The following is a 22,592-nucleotide window of genomic DNA, read 5'->3' on the forward strand; positions in this document are numbered from 1 at the left end:
CCAAAAAGGATATAGACAACCACAGCCCACTGATGATGGTGGAGAACAAAGGCTAGCATGTCTATACCAATCCCAGATAAGAACTAGTATAGCACAAAACTGATAAATAAAAACCTTACTTCTAGCCATGAAGGAAGTGTGTGAGAAGACGATGTGTATCACAGCTACTACGTAAGGAGTTGTGTAGCCACAGACCAATCAGACTGCTGAACCTTTGGCCATTGCTGAAAGGCCTACAATGGTTATGTGAGGGTCAAAACTGAACCATAGAGGAATGGAAGAAGGTGGCTTGGTCTTTCTTTTTTCTTTTACTGAACCACTGCACTGCGTCTTTATAAAAATGCTCTTTGTGCCCGTCTTGACCTCACATGATAATTTGCAAAAATATGCAAGATAAGGAGAAAAATCAGAAAAAGAAACCAAGAACAAACAAGAAATGATGAACTTGAAATAAAAAAGGAGGAAAAAACAGTAAAAATTGTTTTAGAAAAAAAGTTAACCTGGTCTGACATATTTTCATTGGCACCCACATCCCCCAAATCAGATCCTATGGAGTAACTATGGGATGTAGTAGAAGAACAAATCCAATCCAAGTAGGCCCCACAGTGCAACTTACAGGACATAAAGGTGATTATTCAATTCACTTTTTCTTCTCAGTTTTGACAGTACTTTTTCAATTGCAGAGTGCTGAAAAGTTATTTTAAACAGAAGATGAAAAATGATCTTCTAGAAGAAAAAACTTAGGAGAAAAAGTGAATTGAAAAAGGGCCAAAGTGTCTGCTGCCTACGCCTGGGTACCGGATACACAGGACACCTTCACAGCTAGTGAGGAGTCCATACCTGGATTGATCAGTCTTGTGTGGTGGCTCAAGAGACACAACATAATAGACAGGTGGTTTTAATGTCCTACCTGATATAAATCCACAGACTCAAACACACACATATTTTGTAACAAATGGATTAATAAAATGGGAGCCCCAAGTATGGCTTTAAGTCCCATGCTTTCATGCAAAGATACATTGTCACAGAATTTTAGTTTACAGTTACGATTACAGTAATTTAAAATGTTACACATAAAAAAAAAGCAAGAAAAAGAAATGAATGAATGAACCTATACAGCAAAAAGCACATACTTTCCAACATAGAAAGGCTGCAACTGGGCCTCAGCTCTTTTCTTCTTTACTTTTCAGGTGTTTTCTCTACCCAATGTGGCTGTGGGGCATATGGTGAGTGTCCCTGCCTCTGGTGTCTATACGTGCAGCCACAAGAATGGCAAGACGGTACCAGCACTTTAAATCAAAGCTGCTCCCCCTACCTTCCCACACTGGTGATTACTGGAAGGGGCTGAATATAGGTAGGTAGCCAGTATAGTTGCTCCCAGCATAGGCAAATAGCCAGTATCGTTGCCCCTAGTAGGCAGCCAGGTATAGATGCCCCAGTATATGAAGGTAGCCAGTATAGTTGCCCCTAGCATAGGTAGGTAGCCAGTATAGTTGCCCCTAGCATAGGTAGGTAGCCATTACAGTTGCCCCCAGTATAGTTTTATTGTAGCCAGTATAGTTGCCCCCAATACATTTTGGTAGCCAGTACAGTTGCCAACATATAGGCTGCAGCGCATGGGATGTCTGGGAGAGGAAGTACGATAGATGGAAGATAGAAGGTGAGAAGTTTGCCTCCATCTCACCTATCTTCCATCTATCGTACTACCTTTCCCAGACATCCCATGAGTCAATACCAGCGTCTCCTGTGATGACATCATCACAGGAGACGCTGGTTTCAACACAAGGGATGCGTGGTAAAGGAAGTAGATGCAAGATAGAAACTGTGGGGTTCCCAGAAGGTGAGATGTTTGCCTCCATGCCCGCTCTCCCCGCCGCTGCAGCAGTCTGTTACCATCCACAGCTGGGCGCAGTCTCCTCTCTTCTCCTCCACTCGCACTGTAACTTCCGCTCCCGAAGTCATGTGACATCGGGAGCCGGACCTTCTCTGAAGGAGGTAGACCAAGCGAGTGAGGTAGAAGAGAGGAAAAGAGAGGACACTGCGCCCAGCGATGGATGGTGAGTAACCCCTCCACACACACACCCCACATCCATACCCCACACCCCCACCCCACACAGACTGTAAGGCACAAAATTTAGGACTATGCGACTATAAGTCGACCTCCCCACTTTTGTACTTTGAGTCAGTCCTAAATTTTGCGACTTATAGCCGAGTATATACGGTACATCAGTATTCATAATCTTTCCATACAGAAGAACACATACTTTATATGAAGAGATGTCAGCATGCAATAAATTTCACATGCCCCAATCCAGGCCTTTGTACCCTGTAATTTTCCATTGAAATGGGAGGCTCCCTGAGGGTCAAACCCTTCCCTCCAGGCATTCTCTATCATGCTCTGTAGTTTGGGAATACATGGAATGTACCTACAACCTGAAATGGCACAAAGTAAAATTTGCTGTAAATGAATAAAAATACAATACTAATAATCAATCAGCATTATGACTTAACATTTTCAGAAATCTTGCAAGGCTATACCAAACACAACCCTAGTTACATATATTATGGTAGCCATATACAGAAAAAAACAACGATATGATCAATTTGAGCAATTCTTAATAAATAGAATTATAATAAACGCAATGTTTAGCACCAAATCACTGCATCAATCATCACATAATCAAGTTAAGCTTTTTTCACACAGAAGGCTGAAAGCGGTGAAACCACTGCCTGTCAGCACAAGCTGGGTGCTTGCTAGTGCTCAGCACTGGCAGTGCAGAGCTGGCTAGAGTCGCATCTGAATACAACCACACTCAGTCTCAGCTCAGCTGTAGTTATCTTGTAGTGATGGATTTACATCACTGTGGACAAGTATACACACTGAACAGTAGGACGAAGGTTCTCCATCCTGTCCTCACTCTTCAAAATTATAAGATGGATACTATTACGAAGAATCAGAACGTGTTAGGGAAAGGATGGGGGGGGGGGGGGGGAAGAGATAGGAAAATTGGCTGGAATATGTGAAAAAGCACCAGAATGTCGTTTTTTCTGGTGTGTGCATTTTTTTTGGGGGGGGGGGGTGCAATAGAGAAGGATGGAAGGGACTGCAAATGGAAGTAGAGTTATTTGGATACAATGGCCTCAATTCACTAAGCAGTTTAGACTAGTCTAATGATGGTTTTAGTCTGCTGATGGTTTGGTGTAAATCAGACACATCAAAAGCCAATTCACTAATAATTATTATTATTAATTACTGAATGTTTCAGACCTGTTTTTAGACCTGGTCTAAAACATTCAGTAATTACACAATTCACAAAGGCAAACAAGGAGTAACCACGCCCACTTTTTCTGACAGATTAGACAAGCTGATTTCTGTCGGTAAAGTACTTCTGTGAGGTATTTTAGACGTGAGGATGGAGCTTTTTGAATTAATTATGCAGGCGTTTAATTGTATCCAGAGGAGAGCTAGTCAGAGGAGGAGGACGATATCAGTCATAGCTATTCGTATCTTTAGACCTCATTCGGTAATTCGATCTAATTACCGAATGTTTTAGACCAGGTTTAAAAACAGATCTAAAGGCTCATACACACATCAGACCATAGTCTTTGGAAAATGAAAGATCACAGACCAATTTTACCCCCTTCCATGTAGTATGAGAGCCATACCTACACAGTCTATTCTATGGAGCTGAACTCCCCATCAGACAGAAATCTTTGCAAGATGCTGCACACAAAGATGCTGTAGACATTCAAAAGATCAGTATCTGCAAAAGATCTGTTCTTGCAAAAGATCCGTTCCTGCAAAAGGCCTTCATAGTCTATGATATCTGCAGATCATCATACACACCTTGCTTAACAGACATTCATCTGCAGATCAGATCCACCAGGATGGATTTTCAGATCTGCGGATGATTGCTTGATCTGCAGATGAATGTCAGTTCATGTGTGTATGCTGATCTGCAGATCTCATAGACTATCATTGCAATTTGCAGGAACGGATCTTTGGCAGGAACAGATCTTTTGCAGATACTGATCTTTTGTGCCTGTACAGCATCTGTGTGTGCAGCATCTTGCAAAGATTTTTTTCTGACGGGGAGTTCAGCTCCATAGAATAGACTGTGTAGGTATGGCTCTCATACTACATGAAGGGTGGTAAGATTGGTCTGTGATCTTTCATTTTCCAAAGACTATGGTCTGATGTGTGTATGAGCCTTAAAACATTCGGTAATTATTAGTGAATTCCTTTTTGATGCAACTGATTTACACCAAACCAACAGTAGATTAGTCTAAACTGCTTAGTGAATTAAGGCCATTGTGTGTATAGACTTGGATTAAAGACCAACTCAGCCAAAACACTGATTTTTGGGCAGAGTGGTTGAGGGGTTAAAACTAATGCTTAAAGAAAATCTTAAGTCAGAGTATATTACACATAAAGGTATTACCCTGTTGCAGTCTTATAGCGCTCCCTTATGTCACAAAAACCGCCGCTGTCCAAGCCTTAGATCGGCTATTATCCTCTCCGTGATTATTTTTAATTTATTCAAAATGGTGCTGCTGGCCGGAACTACTTCCGGGTCAGCCAGCGCTCCTTCCCTGCTTATGTCACTACTCGCACTGGGTGTACTTGCGCTGGGTGTACTCGCGCTGTAGTTGTACTGCTGGCTCGTGCAGCAATAAGCTGTAAACAATGAGCTGTAAACAATGAGCTGTAAACAATGAGGTGTGTGTGTGTGTGTGTAGGGGTGTGTGTGTGTGTAGGGGTGTGTGTGTGTGTAGGGGTGTGTGTGTGTGTAGGTGTGTGTGTGTGTGTAGGTGTGTGTGTGTGTGTAGGTGTGTGTGTGTGTGTAGGTGTGTAGGTGTGTGTGTGTGTGTGTGTGTGTGTGTGTGTGTGTGTGTGTGTGTGTGTGTGTGTGTGTGTGTGTGTGTGTGTGTGTGTGTGTGTGTGTACGCGCGCGCATGTAGCCATGATACAACTGCTCGCACAGCTCAGGAACTTTGAGCGCAGTGGGCGGAATTAGGACCCAGCGCAGGAGGGAACCTCCTACTGTTTATGATCCTGGGTCATTCGGCGACAGGCGCAGACGGGGAGACTGATGGGGAGAATTGCCAGGCAATGGAGGGCTGCAGGAGATAAAAGACACTGCAGTAAGTGTCTTATTAGAGTAATGTTTCATTATGTATGTTTAAAGAGATTTTTTTTTTTTTTACTTAAGTGTTTCTTTAATGCCATTTCTTTCCACTCAAATTTCAAAGGACATTAAAAGATGAAACCAGAGACGTACAAGGCTAAAGATTTGATACTTACCCGGGGCTTCCTCCCGCCCCATAAGCTTGTCTCGCCGGTTTCCCGTAGTCTGACGTTCAGCCTTGGTAAATGGCTCAGTCGAGTCAGTCCGGACCTACTGCACATGCGCGGGAGGTCTGCGCATGTTCAGCACACCCAGACTGGACCCGACTAAGCCTGTTACCGGGGCTGATCGCAGCTGAATGGCAGACTGCGGGAGGACGGCGAGGGACTCAGACAAGCCTATGGGGCTGGAGAAAGCCCTGGGTAAGTATCAAATCTTTAGCACTGGACGTCTTTGGTACACTTTAAGCATTCTACTAAATACAACTATTAGTGAGATTCGCTTCCCTAATATAGCACAATGTGGGTGTCTTTGTGAATAAAATACCTTGTAAGCTGTTTCTATAAGAGCTGCTTTTCAAGATGGAAGAAAGGAGCATCTGACAATTTCGGAAACCACATCCCCATCCTTTGTCTCCGGCAGAATTGCTGAAGTGGTCTACTGGTGAGCAGAGCCACACACGACTGACCTCTGGAGCAGCATTACTGTAGTAATGGCGTAAAGCCTCCAGCACCCCTTCATAAACAGAGAGAAAACATATTAAGTTATTACATTCAACATACCTATGAACATGGGCATCTGCAGGAGAAACCATAACGCCCTTCTTCACCCTCCCGGGAAGCTGAATCTGGTGGAGTTTTTCTGCACACTGCAGTTGTGTGTAAGAAGTGACCTGTGAGATCAGCTATTTCAGTGGGCTGCGCTTGTAGCCAAACTGCACCTATCCCCCACACCCAATTCCCCCAACCCACCTACCCCCCGGAAGTTGTTTTTTGGCATGCCTCCAAAACCCCACCTATAAACTTTTCTGGAGACACCTCTGCTTATGACATTACTATTCCAATTGAAGCAGCTTAGTGCCCAGTATCGGAGTGGCTATAGCTGCAATGCTATAGTTTGCAGTTGCATACCGGTAATTCGGGTGCTGGACTCCAAATTACTATGACTCAGAGGGGGAATAGTAGCGGCAGCAGGGTGAGCCTTCATTCAGCTCGCCCTGTGCCCAACTGCCCTGTGGTGTAATAATATGTACACCATTCCCTTCACCCAAGTGCGGTACCCACCGTCACTCCCACCCCACAATGCTAGTTGGATGCTGAAGTAATATACTGCAATAATCAAGGTCATCTGCCAGTATAAGAAAGGTTAGTGTACAATTTCCAACCTGAAGTGGTTGTTCTTCCATCATCTACACCAGTAGCTATAGACTCCATCATCTGTGCTTTCTGTAGGTGAAACTCCATGGGCTGCAAACGTCCCCTTACAACAGCCCTTTCTAGGTTCTGCATGGACTGCTGCCGAAAGCCACCAGAGTTGTCTAATCCGAACTTTCTCTGGAAAAAGAAAGATAGGGAAACAAGCTATCAATCTCCAATGCTCTTACAGGGGAGCACATCTAAAGAAAAGATGCATGCGGGTTACTGTACACATAGTGGCGAGCGGGAAAGGGGAAGTTACTGGACCATTAGCGCTGCTCAGCTTTTTTTTTTTTTGGTACACTCTGTGGAATGAAGGTGCACTCGGGGAGGTGGGCACTCGTATAAGCCGAGACCCCCACTTTTGGGCCACTTTTTTGGCCTCAAACACTTGGCTTATACTCGGGGATATACGGTACTTAGCGTAAATCTATTTTAGATTTATACCTGTAGTTTCTGGAATTCCAACTTCTCTTTTTGAGCCTCCTCTTCTCTCCGATGTTTGTCTTCTTCAGCTTGTAACTGTCTGGCCAGAATAGAGTCTTTGGAAAACCCATCTGCAGAAGCTAGAAAAAGTAAATATTATTAGCATGAAAAAATGCACACATGCTTTACATGGTTATATTTTGTAGCAACCTCTTATGCAGGGTGAAGAGAACACTTTCAGCCCTGGGCACTATACTTAATATCAGGGCAGGTGGGGACTGCATAAGGGCTGGTTCACACGGACGAAACACTGTCTATTTAGATGAATAGACAGTCGTGTGTACGATTGCTTACCGGCGTTAACACAAACAGAAAATTAAATGAAGCAGTGTAGATTGTCGAGTGCTGAGCAATCATTCCAACACAGAACTTACCCCCAAATTTTGGCCAAAACAGCAATTTTGTTTTAATTAGCCAGGGCTGTGGAGTCGGTCCAAAAATCCACTGACTCCGACTCCTCAGTTTAGGATTCCACCGACTCCTCCTCCTCCTCCACTAATTTGCATATTACAATTTTGTTGATTAACAGTATGTAACGTGAAATTCGTCTCTTAACTGCCAACGCTTAGGAATTTTACAAGACAACTGAAGTGAGAAGGATATGTAGACTACTATATTTATTCCCTTTAGACTAAAACTAGTCCTTGGTAAGAGTACCTGTAAAAGGTACAGACCGGAACAAAGAACATCTATCAGGCCCTAGGCAATGTAACTGTGGGTACATGTAAGGATGATGTGCAGGTACTCTGCAGGAGAATGAGGGGATTCTTCCTCTATTACACATCTGAACATGGATCAGGCCCTAGGCAATGTGACTGGGTACATGTAAGAGTGATGTGCAGGTACTCTGCAGGGGAATAAGGAGATTCTTCCTCTATTACACATTCTTCATGCACAATCTGAACAAGGTTTATGGGTGATAGACAACACCTCTGTGTTCAATGTGCACAACATTCTCAGTGGATTCCCTGCAGCTCTGTGGGGAGAGCATATGTAGAGTATAGTACTACTGTGTAACAAAGTAAACCTGAGACAGATGAAATTAAAGTTTTATACATACCTGGGGCTTCCTCCAGCCCCTTCAGGCTAATCAGTCCCTTGCTGTCCTCCTCCGCCACCTGGAACTTCTGCTATGAGTCCAGGTACTTGAGCCAGTCTGGTGTAGTGCGCATGCACACACTCTGCCGCCGGGAGCATACTACACCTGCGCAGCACTATTGTGCAGGTGCAGAACGCTCCTGGCTGTGGAAGCGGCACGTAGCCAGACTGCTCTGACTGGCTGAATTACCTGGACTCATAGCAGAAGATCCAGGTGGCGGAGGAGGACAGCGAGGGTCCGAATGGCCTGAAGGGGGATGGAGGAAGCCCCAGGTATGTATAAAGCTTTTCTTTTAATTCGCCTCAGGTACCCTTTAATTCATAGTCACCAAACCAAATTTTAACATCATATCAAATTATTTGATTTCATGAGCAAAGAGTACATTTGCATAAACCAGCATCAATGCAGAATTATTTCCATCTCATTGACCATCTCTATTAGTGACACGGCTACACATCAGGCTATATACTTACAGCATAGATGTTATTTCGTATATATAAGAGATTCTTGTGTACACATCATATATACAGTCACAATCAGATATGTATATCTGACTTTAAAAATACGGGGACTGCTTTATTGAAGCAGCACAAGTAACTAATTTTCATTGGTTTATTTAATTTTTGTGCACTGAACACAGCTATTACTGTATATATACATTATTTTTAAGGACTATTATCTGAGAAATAGAACATTTTATCATATTTTCTATTTTAATTACAGTTACAAATTCATTAGGAGTCGGAGTCCGTGCATTTTTCCCCCGACTCCAGGCACCCAAAATTACTCCGACTCCACAGCCCCGTAATTAGCAAGGGGAAGGGTCAAAGCCTTTGCCAGGATTCCTCTGCTGTCTATTAAACGTTACAGTAGAGATTTCTTCACTTACAGCCGAGATTACACCCAAGGACATTTACCAATATCCCTAATGTAGAATTTCAGTTATATCACCCTAAATTTCCTTGATGCCTTCTTTGCATGTACGCTTTCCATATATATACTCTAATACTGGATTGTTGATATGCAGGTCATATACAAGCCCCCCCCCCCCCCCCCAAACTGCAAGTGATCCTCCCTTCCTTAAAGGATACCCGAACTGACATGTGACATGATGAGATGTGACCCTCACTGATAAGAAATTCCCCTTTTTACACCTTTTTTGCTCTCAGAAGCCATTCTCTGCTAGGAATGTGTTTTATAGTTGGAATGTCTTATCAGTAAGGGTCACACTATAGTCACTTCCTGTCTGAGTCAGGACTGAGTCAGCCACTTACATACCTGACATTTAACGCTTTCAGGCGGAGAAAGAAAAAAAGGAACACAGCATAGGTATTTGTGTGCTAGGCACTGTACATACATACACATGTCTATCTCATCATGTCACATGTCAGTTCAGGTATCCTTTAATGCTGTATCTAGGCTGGTGATAATTCGTCTATGAAAGGCTAAGAATTTTGAGTAAATGGAAACTAAGTCAAGTTTATGCAGCATGGATTTGGACTAAATGCATACAAATAGAAAAGAGTAGTATCTGATCCACTTTGGCAGGATAGGTTCTTGGTTAGCAGGTGTGGGCATGAAAATCTGTGATCAGACAGACTGCTTGTAGTTGAGTTCTCTCACCATTTTGATATTGCTATGTTATCTTTGGTTTTCTTGGAATTTTGGCTTGTGACAAAGGCTACCACGGTATCTGTGACTGTATCTGTAGATGTTGTGGGAGTTTTACATCTTTTTGATTAAACTGAAGTAATTTTAACAATATATTGCTGGCTGGATAATGTGACAGATCTTCCTATTCCAGCATGCGTTATCTGGCTATTGTCCCCACCAATTGCAATAAATGCCAGTCTGCTATAATGAGTCAGTGAGAAAGCCGATTGGCTGAGGCTGATCAGGGATTCTACACACCTGCAGGGAAACACACTGTTGGCCACGATGCGGGAAGCTTGCTCTCTATGTGCCAGTTTTGAAATGAGCCAAAATTATTCAATTAAATCTAGCATGTCTAAGCTTACTACACGACTAGGTTATGAAACTCACCATAAGCAACTAACCTTTCTAGAGAAAGATAATGCTAAACCAACCTTCATTCCTGACGTTTTCCTCCAAATGCAGATTGACATGTTCTTGAAGGATGCGGCAATTAGGACAAACCAGGGAACATATTGGACATTCAAACCGTTGCCTGGAAGTTTCTAAGAAACCAAGAGATAACAAATATGCTAAGTGTTCATAACATTCACTAATATAATTTGGGTTTACATATGAAATAAGCAATACAAAAGAAAAGTTGGGATTAAGTTACCTTTTTATATTTCCTATGACTTATCACAATGCTTTTTGTGTTGATAATGCATGCAAGAATCTCTGTAAAGGATGCCTATAGTGGAAAAGATATGTAAACTGCTATTCTGAACACCCTTCTAAAGAAAAGTAGATTTTGCCTAGAAATTAGTCATATACATATCTCCGATCCTCAAGTATTTCAATACCAAGTAAATGACACAGCTTGGGAATTTGTAATGGGTGAATCGGTGTAATATAACCTTTGCGTGAAGAGACATACAGTGGCTTAAAACCAGAAACATTAGTATGTCCAACCACTAAAAACAGCCTTTGTGGAGGCTTAGTGTGTAGAACCACTTTTAAATGGGAAACAGCACCAAATCTTGCATACAAGTACGCATGAATTGCATTTGCCACAAGTACGGTGAACCTTGAAAATATTTATATACCAGTGATATACCTATGCACCACTTGTGGCTCTATACTGTAGAATTGTATGTATAGAATTTATCTGATGTGCTCTAGCTTATACAATCATCCACTTTACATTCAAGAAACTGACAGTTCCCAAAAGGAACCATTGTAGAACCAACATTCATATTCACTGCTTGATGTGCAGTTATTTGAGTCTTGCCACAGTCCAGACAACAGTTCTGCAATTACTATATGAAAACTGCTGCCCTCTCTAACATATCGTATGCTCATACAGTCTATATTCAAGCAACTATCAGTTCCATTTTTATTCCATGGTGGTTCCTTCATTTAAAAGAACCCAGGGTGAGAGGGATATGGAGGCTACTAGATTTTTTTCCTTTTAAACAATACTAGTTGGTTGACAGTCCTGCTCATCTTTTTGTTCAGTAGTGTCTGAATCACAGACCTGAAACAAGCATGCAGCTAAGCCAGTCAGACTTCAGTCAGAAGCACCTGATCTGCATGCTTGTTCAGTGTCTATGGCTAAAAGTATCAGAGCTAGGACATTTAGACAATATGCATAGTTTAAAAGGAAGTAAATATGGCAGCGTCTAGATCCCGCTCACTTCAGGTTCCCTCTGAATGGCCAGTGTCAGGAGGTTTGATTTTTGCAGGCCCATTCCCTTGTCACTCTAGACACTCACCAGATATAATCAAGCACCTTGATTAGACTGGTGGTAAAGCAGCTGTTATATATGTTCTTAACACATCTCTGGTACCTTGCAGGGACCCGGTTTCTGACAATGGAAACGTACAGACCACTAATCCATGGATGGTGACTCAGCCTTAGTGGTTTGTATGGCTCTGCTCCTATTATGAGGAACTGTGTCCCTGTTAATATACCAGAGATGTGATTAGAATATATGACAGCTGCTTTACTACCAGTGTAATTGAGGTGCATGATTATATCTGGCAAGTGTCTAGAGCAGTGATGGCTAACCTTGGCACTCCAGCTGTGGTGGAACTACAAGTCCCATGAGGCATTGCAATACTCTGACAGCTCTAAGCACAACTCGGGAAGGCAGAGGCATGATGGGATTTGTAGTTTTGTCACAAATGGAGTGCCAAGGTTAGCCATCACTGGTCTAGAGTGACAAGGGAATGGATCTGCTGCACAAATCAAACATCCTGAATCTAGCCATATAAAGGGGAAATTGCTGTGATAAAACTGAAACAGACTGTTGCTTGAATATATAGTACAGCACACGAGAAGAATATATGACTGTAAAAAATATGTCCACGCACACCTGTATTGCTATGAACACATAGAAAGATAGCCTGTCAAGACAAAAGGAAAATGGTGAGATAGAGGTTAAAATAAGAGGCCCCACTTTCTAAAGGACTAATATACAAATATATAATATGTGCACAACAAATATGATACAAGCATTTGAAAAATATTTCAATTGATTTTATCATATTTGGTGTGCAATATTCCTTACACATTTACATATACATAATTTTGATGCATTTTAAATTTGGGTCTGCTAATTTCAAAAAAGCTTTTCACTCCTAAGTACTTAAAGGGAAAAAGTGCTCTTAGGGGTACTTACCTTGGGAGCGGGAAGCCTCTGGATTCTAAAGAGGCTTGCCCAATCCTCCTCAGCAGAGGGAATCCAGTGCCCGAACCCCCGAAGATCTGCTTGTCAGGCGCCTTGCGCAGGTGCAGTATTAACCTCCTCTTGGGCTCCAGCGGCTATTTCCGCAGTGGCACAGGTAATTGTTGTTTACTTTGTTAGGGGTTGCCAGCACTGGAATGGAGGGATGGAGAGGAATGGGTGGAAGCCTCATTACCCTCCCGAGGTAAGTATCTGCTTCAGTGTTCTCCCCAGTTTTTCCAGCCGGGTGGCATGAAAAAGTAGCCAGGTGGGGCGCGACGGGGGAATGCAGGGCCGCTGTAACTCTGCTTACTGGATTGGAGGAGAATGAGGCGGCGAGCCAATTACAGCCGGGTGCTCCCTAAAATTAGACGGGTGGAGCACCCGGCTAAAAGAGCTTGGGGAGAACACTGTGCTTTTTATTTAAAAGAAAGTCACAATTGCTCTTTACAGGACAACTGAACTGAGAGGGATATAGAGCTGACACATTTATTTCCTTTTAAACCAATACCAGTTCCCTGGCTGTCCAGCTGATCTATTTGGCATCAGTAGTTTCGGAATCACACACCTGAAGCAAACATGCAGCTAATCTTGCCAGATTTTGTTCAGAAACACATTATCTGCTTGCTTGTACAGGCTCTATGGCTATATTACAGGAACAAGATCAACAGTACAGCCAGATAATATGCATTGTTCAAAAGGAAATATGTCAGCCTCCATATCCCTCTCATTTCAGTTGTTCCATAAGACCTAATCACCATAGTAATAACTCCATATTAGACACTTAAACAGTCTCCACACTTCCAGGCAATACATTGTTGGGGGCCATTAGGGAAATAAGGCCATTTGACTTGTATTCTTTGTTATAGGTGGTTAAAACTATAATTGGCTGGGTTTTCCCTATCAGGTGGACAATGATCACCACTTCCCAGCTGCAAGGAGGGAGAAATTCACCTCAAAGGCTTATTATTAAGAGAGAGTAAATCCAGTAACTTTTTTATATACCTATCACAAGAAATACAATCTGTATAGCCTTCTTGTGCCTGTTTTTGGAGTCATTGTCGGATGTCCAGCAACCATGTATTTTCCTGAGGTGTGGAGACTATTTGTTTCTTTTAAATAAAGTAATATGGGGATTACCGGTAGGCCCTATACTGGAATAATCAGAATTGCAGAACAATAACCCCAAGACACAGAACATTTATATTGCGCTTTTCACCTGGCAGACTCAAAGCGCTGCAGGGCTGATTAGGAAGCCGAGATTCAAAATCTGGTCTCCTGTGTCAGAGGCAGAGCCCTTAACACTATCCAGGCCAAGCATATGGCCACAATCATAAAGACCTCTTTTTGTGAGAAAGAAAAAGCTCACAAAGTCTAGGAAATATGGCCACCACAGAGCCCTGCATGACATACGGTAATTGAGTCTGTAAGAGATTAGATGAACATACAGAAGCAACTGAGACAGCCGAAATTCCCAGAACAGTGATAAATTCTCATAAATGTCTGGAAATAAACATCTTAAAAAGAAAAGAAACAAGAAAACTGTGCACAATTGTACCAAAGAGATCTAAAGTGAATTTAAAGTGGAACTTAACTGAATATAACAAAGTGAACATAAAGTTAGAAACATTTTTTTGACCATTTACTTACCTGGGGTTTTCTCCAGCCCCTGAAGTCTTCCTGGTCGTTTTGCCGTCATCCCGCAGTCAGCCGTTCCCCCCGCTGTCTGGTCGCCATCATCCTCTATCGTGCTCCCTCAGTCTGAAGCATTTTGCACATCCGTGGTACCAGTTTCTGCACAAGCGCTCCGAGCCATGGGAGCACGATAGAGGTACACCACACATCTAGTGTTAGAGGGGGATACAGGCGGAACAGCGAAATGTGGGATGATAGTGAAGGATTAGGAAGATTTCAGGGGGTTGGAAGAAGCTCCAGGAAAGTAAATGGGCTTTTTTTTTTACTTTAGGTCTCCTTTAAAAGTGATACCGAGCTGAAGCTCAGGTTCAAAATATGATATTAACCTGAAGAGAGGGAAGCCTCAGGATCCTATTGAGGCTTTCCTCGATGGTCTGATGTCTGTCGCTAAGCGTGGCCCCTCACCACATCGGGGACATACTCCTCCTCTTATGAGCTATGAAGTAGCCACGCAAGCACAGCCGCGTATACGCAATGGCCCGTAGCTCTGGCTTACTGCACGGGCGTGCTCACGCAGCTACTGCGCAGCCATGCTAAAGGTAGAGCAAATGCACCACCCCAATATGATTAACGACAATGCCTTGTCTTTAATCTTCTGAGGGGGCTACACTCAACGACGGGGGATATCAGAGCACCGAGGGAAGCCTCAATAGGATCCTGATGCTTCCCTCTCTTTAGGTAATTATCTAATTTTGTGTCCGAGCTTTCGGCCCAGGTACACTTTGATGAAATAATTTTATAAAGTAATGCTGTAAAAAATAAGCAGTTGTATTCATTAGAGTTTGCCCATTGTAAAATCTTACATTCTGAAATTTACCCCAGGTGGAAACACATTTACTGCTGGCAAGTAACATCACAGTTCGCTGTTTCTTTGTTATATATATAAGTGAGCAGAAACACCTGATCTCTGAGTACTTTTGGGCAGTATTGTGTGACCTCATAGCCTAGGCTAAAACATCACTGGGAGGGCGGGGTTTGTACCAATATACACATATAGAAAGTGTTTCTGATGCTGAAACCAGGATATTTATGTAAAATCAGTTATCCTGAATAACATTTTACTACATGTCCTTGTGCTGCCTCTTTAAAAACACAGGCCTTAATTAATCAAGACAAGTAAGATTGCTGTATGCCAGGGGAACCGCGCCCGTTAACCTATTAGTGCCATGTGCCTACCATAGGAAGATGTGCGTTATCCCGGTAAAGTGTATGGTGCTAATTAGTTAATGGGCGGTGCTCTCCTGTTTTTACTGGTAAAATTGCTGCGCGCTGCTTGCACATGGCAATCTTACCTCAGTTTTGTGAATCGGCCACTGAGTGGATATTATTTTGATTGGATGTTTTCTGTTCCTGCACTTAGAAGTAATGATTAGTTTATTGTTTTTATTTATTATTTCTGACAACAGTCTAACTTCACAGCATTTTTTCAGAAAGTCCCTAAAACTCTTGCACAGTACCGGGTGCATCAGGCTCATAGTCTCCAACAATAGTTATCACCGGAGCTGGCTCCTAAAATAAAATGTATAAATTATTACCTTTGGTAGGTGTATCTACCAAGTCTGCGTGTTCCATCTTCACATGGAATTCAAGTTCTTCAATTGAGATTGTAGTTTCACAACAAAAAGGGCATTCCATAACTGTATCCACATCAAAGTCTGTGTGTTGTGCTGAAGCACTGGCTTGACAACCACTTTCCCTCAAGCTGTCAGAATCAAAACTAGCATTGCATACATCAGAATCCAGAGGTGTCACAGGTAACGGCAAATATTCAGTGTTTGAAGCTACCGGGGAGCTGTTTAAGGATTCAGTTGTGTCATCTATCTGTATACATTCTACTAGATTATTCTGTTTTGTGCTATTCTTCTCTAAACTGACAGGTGAGATTTGCTCTGGCAATATATGTTCTATATGTTGTTTTGAACCCACTGCAGCTGGTGACCTGTCTATATATTCAGGTGAAGAGGGTGCAGCTTTTTGGAATTCTTGCGGCTGTTCTTCATCATTATTCCATGGTTCCAGTTCTAGTGAGTCTGAATGAGCTGTATTTATATGATAGGTAAGTTCATCATATGTGAGTCCAACGACGGTGCAGAATGGACAGCAACTGTTCTCTTCCATGTGTGCTAATAACAAATGGCTCTTCATATCATCTTCCGAAGGCACCTCTTGTGTGCAAATGTCACAAACCAACATACTGGACATCGTACATATAAGTCTAAGTGATGATTCAAAGATTTGGTTTTCATTAGATTCTGCCTAAAGCTGTAGAAAAAAAAAAAGTAGAAATAATACACAATTAATATACAAGGACATGTTAAATATACTCATTCATTGCAACCCAATGAATATAAGGAACGACACCACTAACTACAATTGGGAAGTGGCCTGGCAAGACGGGAGGGTAAAGTGTCCAACTAGTGCACAGTTCAGCCTCCTCTGTGAAAGAGAGTTTTCTTGCACAAGAGAAGAGGCCAAAGTGAAGCTCTCACTGGCTAAAAAGTAAATAGGTCACTTGGTTCAACCATCAGCACATTGCTGTTGGACTTGGATGAAGTGTCTGGAAATTGAAATTACCTCTGCCTGCACAAACCCAGAGAACTCTTTTACATTTTGCACTGCAAGTGTGTGTTGCGTTACCCTGTTTTACCGCAGGGTAACACAGCGGCAATGCAAGTTATTCGGGCCTTTTAGCAGGGCTGTGGAGTCGGGACAAAAATCTTCCGACTCCAACTCTGACTCCTCAGTTTATGAAACCACGACTCAGAGTACCCAAAATGGCTCCGACTCCTCAACTACTTAGCCAAATACTTAACCTCCTTGCCGGTTATCCCGAGCTCAGCTTGGGGTAACCTGCGCAGGAGGATTTCTCAGGCCCCGCTGGGCCGATTTGCAAAATTTTTTTTTCCCTACACGCAGCTAGCACTTTGTTGTGGTACGCGATCGCCGCCGCCACCCGCCGAGCCGCCCCAGATCCCAGCACTGCCTGGCCAATCAGTGCCAGGCAGCGCTGAGGGGCGGATCGGGATTCCCTATGATGGCCCAACGTCATCCCGCCCCGTCGCCATGGCGACCAGGGAAGCCCTGCAGGAAATCCCGTTCTGAACGGGATTTCCTGCTTACTCTGATCGCCGAAGGCGATCGGAGTGGGTGGGGGGGGGGGGATGCCGCCGCTTAGCACCCTGGGCTCGCTACATGATTTAAAAAAATAAATAAATAAAAAGTTCCACGCTGCCTCCTTGCCGGAGGAGTTCAACCGGCAAGGGGTTAACAGGGCTGTGGATTTTGTACAAAAACCATCCGACTCAGACTCCTCAGTTTATGAAATCAACGACTCCAACTCCGACTCCAGGTGCCCAAAATTACTCCGACTCCTCGACTCCAACTCCACAGCTCTGCCTTTTACACTTACCGCATTGCTTTGCGCCAGAAGTATCCATTCTACCGCACAGCCTGAAGCACGGTGCTTGGGGTAATGGAAGTCAATGGGTGATGAAGTAAGTGTGAATGATGGAGTGCAGTGATATACTTCCTGTCTAGCAAGGTGTATGTTACTGAGCGAGGGCGATGCTATGCATATGACCCTGTTGGCGAACTCTGCCACAGGGTCATGTGGTTGTAATTTTTTTCATTGCAATGAGATGCAGCAGGGGCATGGCATCGCAAAAATTAGGGGCTTTACACTTGCTGTTCCTGTTTCCTCTGGCAAAGGGAAGATGCAGATCATGCAGTTACTTCTTACCATGTCACAGGGAGAGCAGCTGCTGGAAACACCCCAATTGCACATATACAACATGAAGATAGAGCAACCACTAACCTGCTGGAGGAAGACACAGTGACCACTGAAGTGTTACAGGAAGGCACCATAACGAATGGTATGCTACAACAAAATGCAGTGACTTGTATGCAGGGTTGTGGAGTGGGTACAAAAATCATCCGACTCCTTAGTTTATGAAACCCCCGTACCCAAAGTTGCTCCGACTCCACAGCCCTGCTTGTAGGAGAAGACACAGCGAACTGACATTTCATGGGAAATGAAGAGATAGTTGGCATTTTATATGAGACAGAGTGACTGCAGTCAGGCTACCACCTACTGAGATCCGTTTATAGCGTCTGCTTGGTGCTTTGCCTCATACATATGCCCGCTCAGGGCCGCTTTAGGGGACTGGAGGGGACGCACCATGAGGTGAAAGCCATTGCCACACTCGGGGGGAAGGGGGCACGGTCCCCACCCTCACCTCGGGGCTCTCCCCTCTGCGCTCCCCTCCTGCTTAAATTAGTGTCTGGGCACAGTGGGCAGCGGCGGGCAGCGAGCAGATACATACCTTCCTTGCGTTCCACCGGGAAAGTTTCTCTTTCTAGCGTCTGACGTTACTTCCTGTATAAACAGGAAGTAGCGTCAGACAGACACTAGAGCGAGGATTATACGAGGTGGAACGCAAGGAAGGTATGTATCTGCTGGCTGCCTGCCGCTGCCTAGACACTACTATCAATCGGATCAGGTACAATGATGCCAATCGATGATGATCGTTCTGTCGATCAGAATTTCGGATTGAGTCTGTTTGGATTTTGTATCATTTTCCCCTCCATTGGTGAGCCAGAACAATCAGATCAGGCAGTAAGATCATTCATTCAAGAAATTGGATTGTAATGGGCACCTTTGGGGCTGACACACACAAAATATTGAATCCTGTTTAAAAATATTGGATCGTCTGTTGAGCTAAAGTGATTTCTTCTGCAGACCACATTGAAATGACAGATTAACAGTTGCCTTATCATAGAGTGACCAGATTTTAGTTGGTTCAACCTGGGCCGGGGGTGGGGGGCGGCACGCGAAAAATAGGGGGCTGCAGCGCGCAATGTGGGCAACATGTCAGCAGAAAATAAACGCAATGGGCAACATGTCAGCACAAAATAAACGCAATGTATGCAACATGTCAGCACAAAATAAACGCAATGTGAGCAACATTTCAGCACAAAATAAAGGCAATGTAAGCAACATGTCAGCACAAAATAAACGAAATGTGAGCAACATGTCAGCACAAAATAAACGCAATGTGGGCAACATGTCAGCACCAAATAAACTCAATGTGAGTAACATGTCAGCACAAAATAAACGCAATGTGGGCAACATTTCAGCACAAAATAAACGCAATGTGGGCAACATGTTAGCACAAAATAAACGCACTGTGGGCAACATGTCAGCACAAAATAAACGCAATGTGAGCAACATGTCAGCACAAAATAAACGCAATGTGAGCAACATGTCAGCACAAAATAAACGCAATGTGGGCAACATGTCAGCACAAAATAAAAGCAATGTGAGCAACATGTCAGCACAAAATAAAAGCAATGTGAGCAACATGTTAGCACAAAATTAACGCAATGTGAGAAACATGTCAGCACAAAATAAACGCAATTTGGGCAGCATTTCACCTGGAAAAAAAAAAGCATTTACTCACCTGACAGAAGTCTCCTCTCGCTCTCGGCTGGCTTCTGGCGCACTGCTCCCGGGACCATCTTGCTCCTCCTGCAGTCTCCCGCGCTGACAGGCAGAGCAAGGCTATGGCAAGATGGCGCCCGAAGCCCTGTACTGGAGACACAAATTGTCTCCAGTACAGGGCTTCGGCAGCCATCTTCCCGTAGCCCTGCTCTGCCTGCTGGAGACTATGTAGGCTGGAGCGGGGCTGCGGGCAATGAACTGGTACGGCGTCTATAGCCAGCGTCGCAGCCAGTTCATACAGATACGGTGGCCAGAGTCACGAGGCCGGGATGTCCCGCTGCTAAAAGCGGGACGTTTCCCGGGACCTCATGCAGCCTGGGACAGCGCCCCCGAAGGCGGGACGCGTCCCGGGTAAAGCGGGACGTATGGTCACCGTACTTATCAGTCATTGTCCTAATGGATGGGCTGGTAAATAAAAAATCTAATAAACATCTAACCATATACAAATAACTGATCGATGTAACAGGGACCCCAAAGGAACGTTACATTTTAGCTAGCTTGGTAGTCCCGCTAGAAAATACTATAAAGGTTGCAATCAAAAAAGTCTTGGTGCTGCTAGTGGCATACATGATTACTAGTCAGAGCGTTCTTAGCCCTGCCAGGTGCCATCTAGTAGCAGCTATTAGGCTGTCTATATAGAAAGTCTAATAGTTATACCAAATGTGTAGCCTGCCCTTAAAGGGTACCTGAGATGGATAGTGGGGGAAAAAATATAAACACTAGGGACTTCCTCCAGCCCCCTCCAGGCTTATCGCTCCTTCGTCGTCCTTCTCCACCTCCTGGATCTTCTTCAACTATCCCCAAAAAGTCCTCCAGTCATTGCGGTCCGTAGTAAGTAGTACTGCACAGGACACTCCCAGCCATGGGGGCACAAGTGGGGCGCATGCAGTATTCCCCAGACCGAAGGACTTACCGGGGCAAATTGTCAAAGATCCAAACAGCGTAGGAGGACAGCGAGGGAGCAATTAGCATTGAGGGGGCTGGCAGAAGCCCCAGGTGTGTATATTTTTTCTCCCCACTGCCCATCTCAGGTTCATTTTAAAGAAAATAAAGTACTTTAAGATTAAGTTCACAGTAGGATTTTGAGTTGCTGAATTATAAAGTTTGCAATGAGTGTATACGACGTTCACAGTGCGAAGTTAGAGTTTCATTGTAACGTTTAGTTTTATGGTACTGCAGTGTGTTACCTCTACGCACTAACGCACACATTACCAGGTACAAGACAGCATACTTTTTATTGACTGTAGGCTTTACGGTACCTACTTTACGCAAAGGTAATGCAGCATTAATCTTCATTACCACTTTTTTGTTGTGTTGTAATCTAGTGTTGCAACTTTACAATGCAATGTCTTACTGTGAACCTAGCCTAATATAACGTAGTTCTTATAGTAGGGAGTTTTCCGGTGTTGAATTTAGTGGAAAACCCCTTCACATACAAGGAAACAGGTGCTATTTAATTTACCGTATATTCTGGCGTATAAGACTACTTTTTAACCCTTGAAAATCTTCTGAAAAGTCAGGGGTCGTCTTATACACCGTGTGTCTGTAGCTGCCTATGATGGGCAAAGGAAGTATGGGAGAAGTGACAGCTGGAACAGCCAGCACACTTGCAGTGCGGCTAAGCGGGGGTTTGTGGGTTCATGGACGGTGCAGTCTAAGGTGCCAGGACATCTGTGCCTACAGGCTTCTATGATGTAAATCCCGGCCTGAGGATACAAAATTATATTTAGCAAAGTAGCTTGCTTAAAGAAGAACTTCAGTGAAAATAATGTAATAAAAAAGTGCTTAATTGTTACAATAATTATGTGTTAATGATCTAGTCAGTGTTTGCTCATTGTACAAAAAATTTCTTTCCCTGATTTACATTATGACATTTATCACATGATGACATTTTTACTGCTGGCAGGTGATGTCCCTGAAAGAAGATGCTGCTTGCTTTTTTGGCAGTTGTAAATAGCTGCTATTTCCCACAATGCAACAAGGCTTCTAAAGTGTGATATCAGTACCTCAGTGATGTGAGGCGCTGACATCATTTGTGGGAGGGGTTTCACAGCAAAATCAGTCATACAGAGTCCCCTGATGATCCGTTTGAGAAAAGGAATAGATTTCTCATGGGAAAGGGGGTATCAGCTACTGATTGGGATGAAGTTCAATTCTTGGTTACGGTTTCTCTTTAAAATGTAACTGAGCTTTCATGGTAAAAATGTTTCTCACTTCTTTCATTTTCTTTGTGTCTCTCAGGAAATGTGTAGGTGCACATAGACTGTTAACTGACATTAGGCATTCTTTAGGTATGAATGGTGCTATTTAAAGTGTACCCGAGGAGATGTGAAATGATGAGATAGACATGTGTATGTATAGTGCCAAGCATACAAATAACGAGGCTGTTTTCTTTTTAATCTTTTTCTTCCTAAAAGAGTTAACCATTTAGGTGTGCAAGAGACTCCAACCGGGACTCAGTCAGACTATAGCATAACCCTCACTAATAAGGATTTACAGCCATAAAACTCTTGCCTGGAAAAGAACAGCTTCTGAGAGCCGAAGATAGATAAAAAAATGGTAAAACCTCTTGCTATTGCTATAAAAACTTCAACTGACATCTCAGGAGTAAGCGTAGGCGGGAGAGAATGTAAATAGTCCCTCTTTGTCGATATGTCCTCCTGACATTGCCCCAGCCACTGATATCCCTTCCTAACTTCTTCAAATTGAAAAGGGACTTTGAATTTATATTAGGGTTCAAGATTAGTCCAGACAAAACGGAAGCCCTCCTTCTTCATATACCCATACGTGACCGCCAACATTTACAACATACCTTTCACTTTAAGTGGAAATCTGATAGCATCAAGTATTTGGGCATGCAACTAAGCACTTCCTATCACTCTTTGTATGATCTTAATTTTCTCCCTT

General features: G+C 43.4%; 1 protein-coding gene across 3 annotated transcripts in view; it reads right to left on the minus strand.

Annotated features, from left to right (window-relative positions):
- ZUP1 (zinc finger containing ubiquitin peptidase 1) overlaps positions 1-18,563 on the minus strand; it is a 48,108-nt gene extending 29,545 nt beyond the window's left edge. The window contains exons 1-7 of one of the 3 annotated variants that reach the window (XM_068231348.1): positions 18,508-18,563; positions 15,721-16,447; positions 10,217-10,327; positions 6,992-7,110; positions 6,514-6,682; positions 5,676-5,864; positions 2,265-2,433 (exon numbers count right to left, since the gene is read on the minus strand). In XM_068231348.1, coding sequence (XP_068087449.1) covers positions 2,265-2,433; positions 5,676-5,864; positions 6,514-6,682; positions 6,992-7,110; positions 10,217-10,327; positions 15,721-16,387 — 1,424 coding nt within the window. In that variant the 5' untranslated portion in view covers positions 16,388-16,447; positions 18,508-18,563. The other 2 variants (XM_068231349.1, XM_068231350.1) reach the window with 2 other exon arrangements.
- Between the last annotated feature and the right edge of the window lie 4,029 nt (positions 18,564-22,592).

This window comes from Hyperolius riggenbachi, chromosome 4, assembly GCF_040937935.1.
Source record: "Hyperolius riggenbachi isolate aHypRig1 chromosome 4, aHypRig1.pri, whole genome shotgun sequence".
NCBI lineage: Eukaryota > Metazoa > Chordata > Amphibia > Anura > Hyperoliidae > Hyperolius > Hyperolius riggenbachi.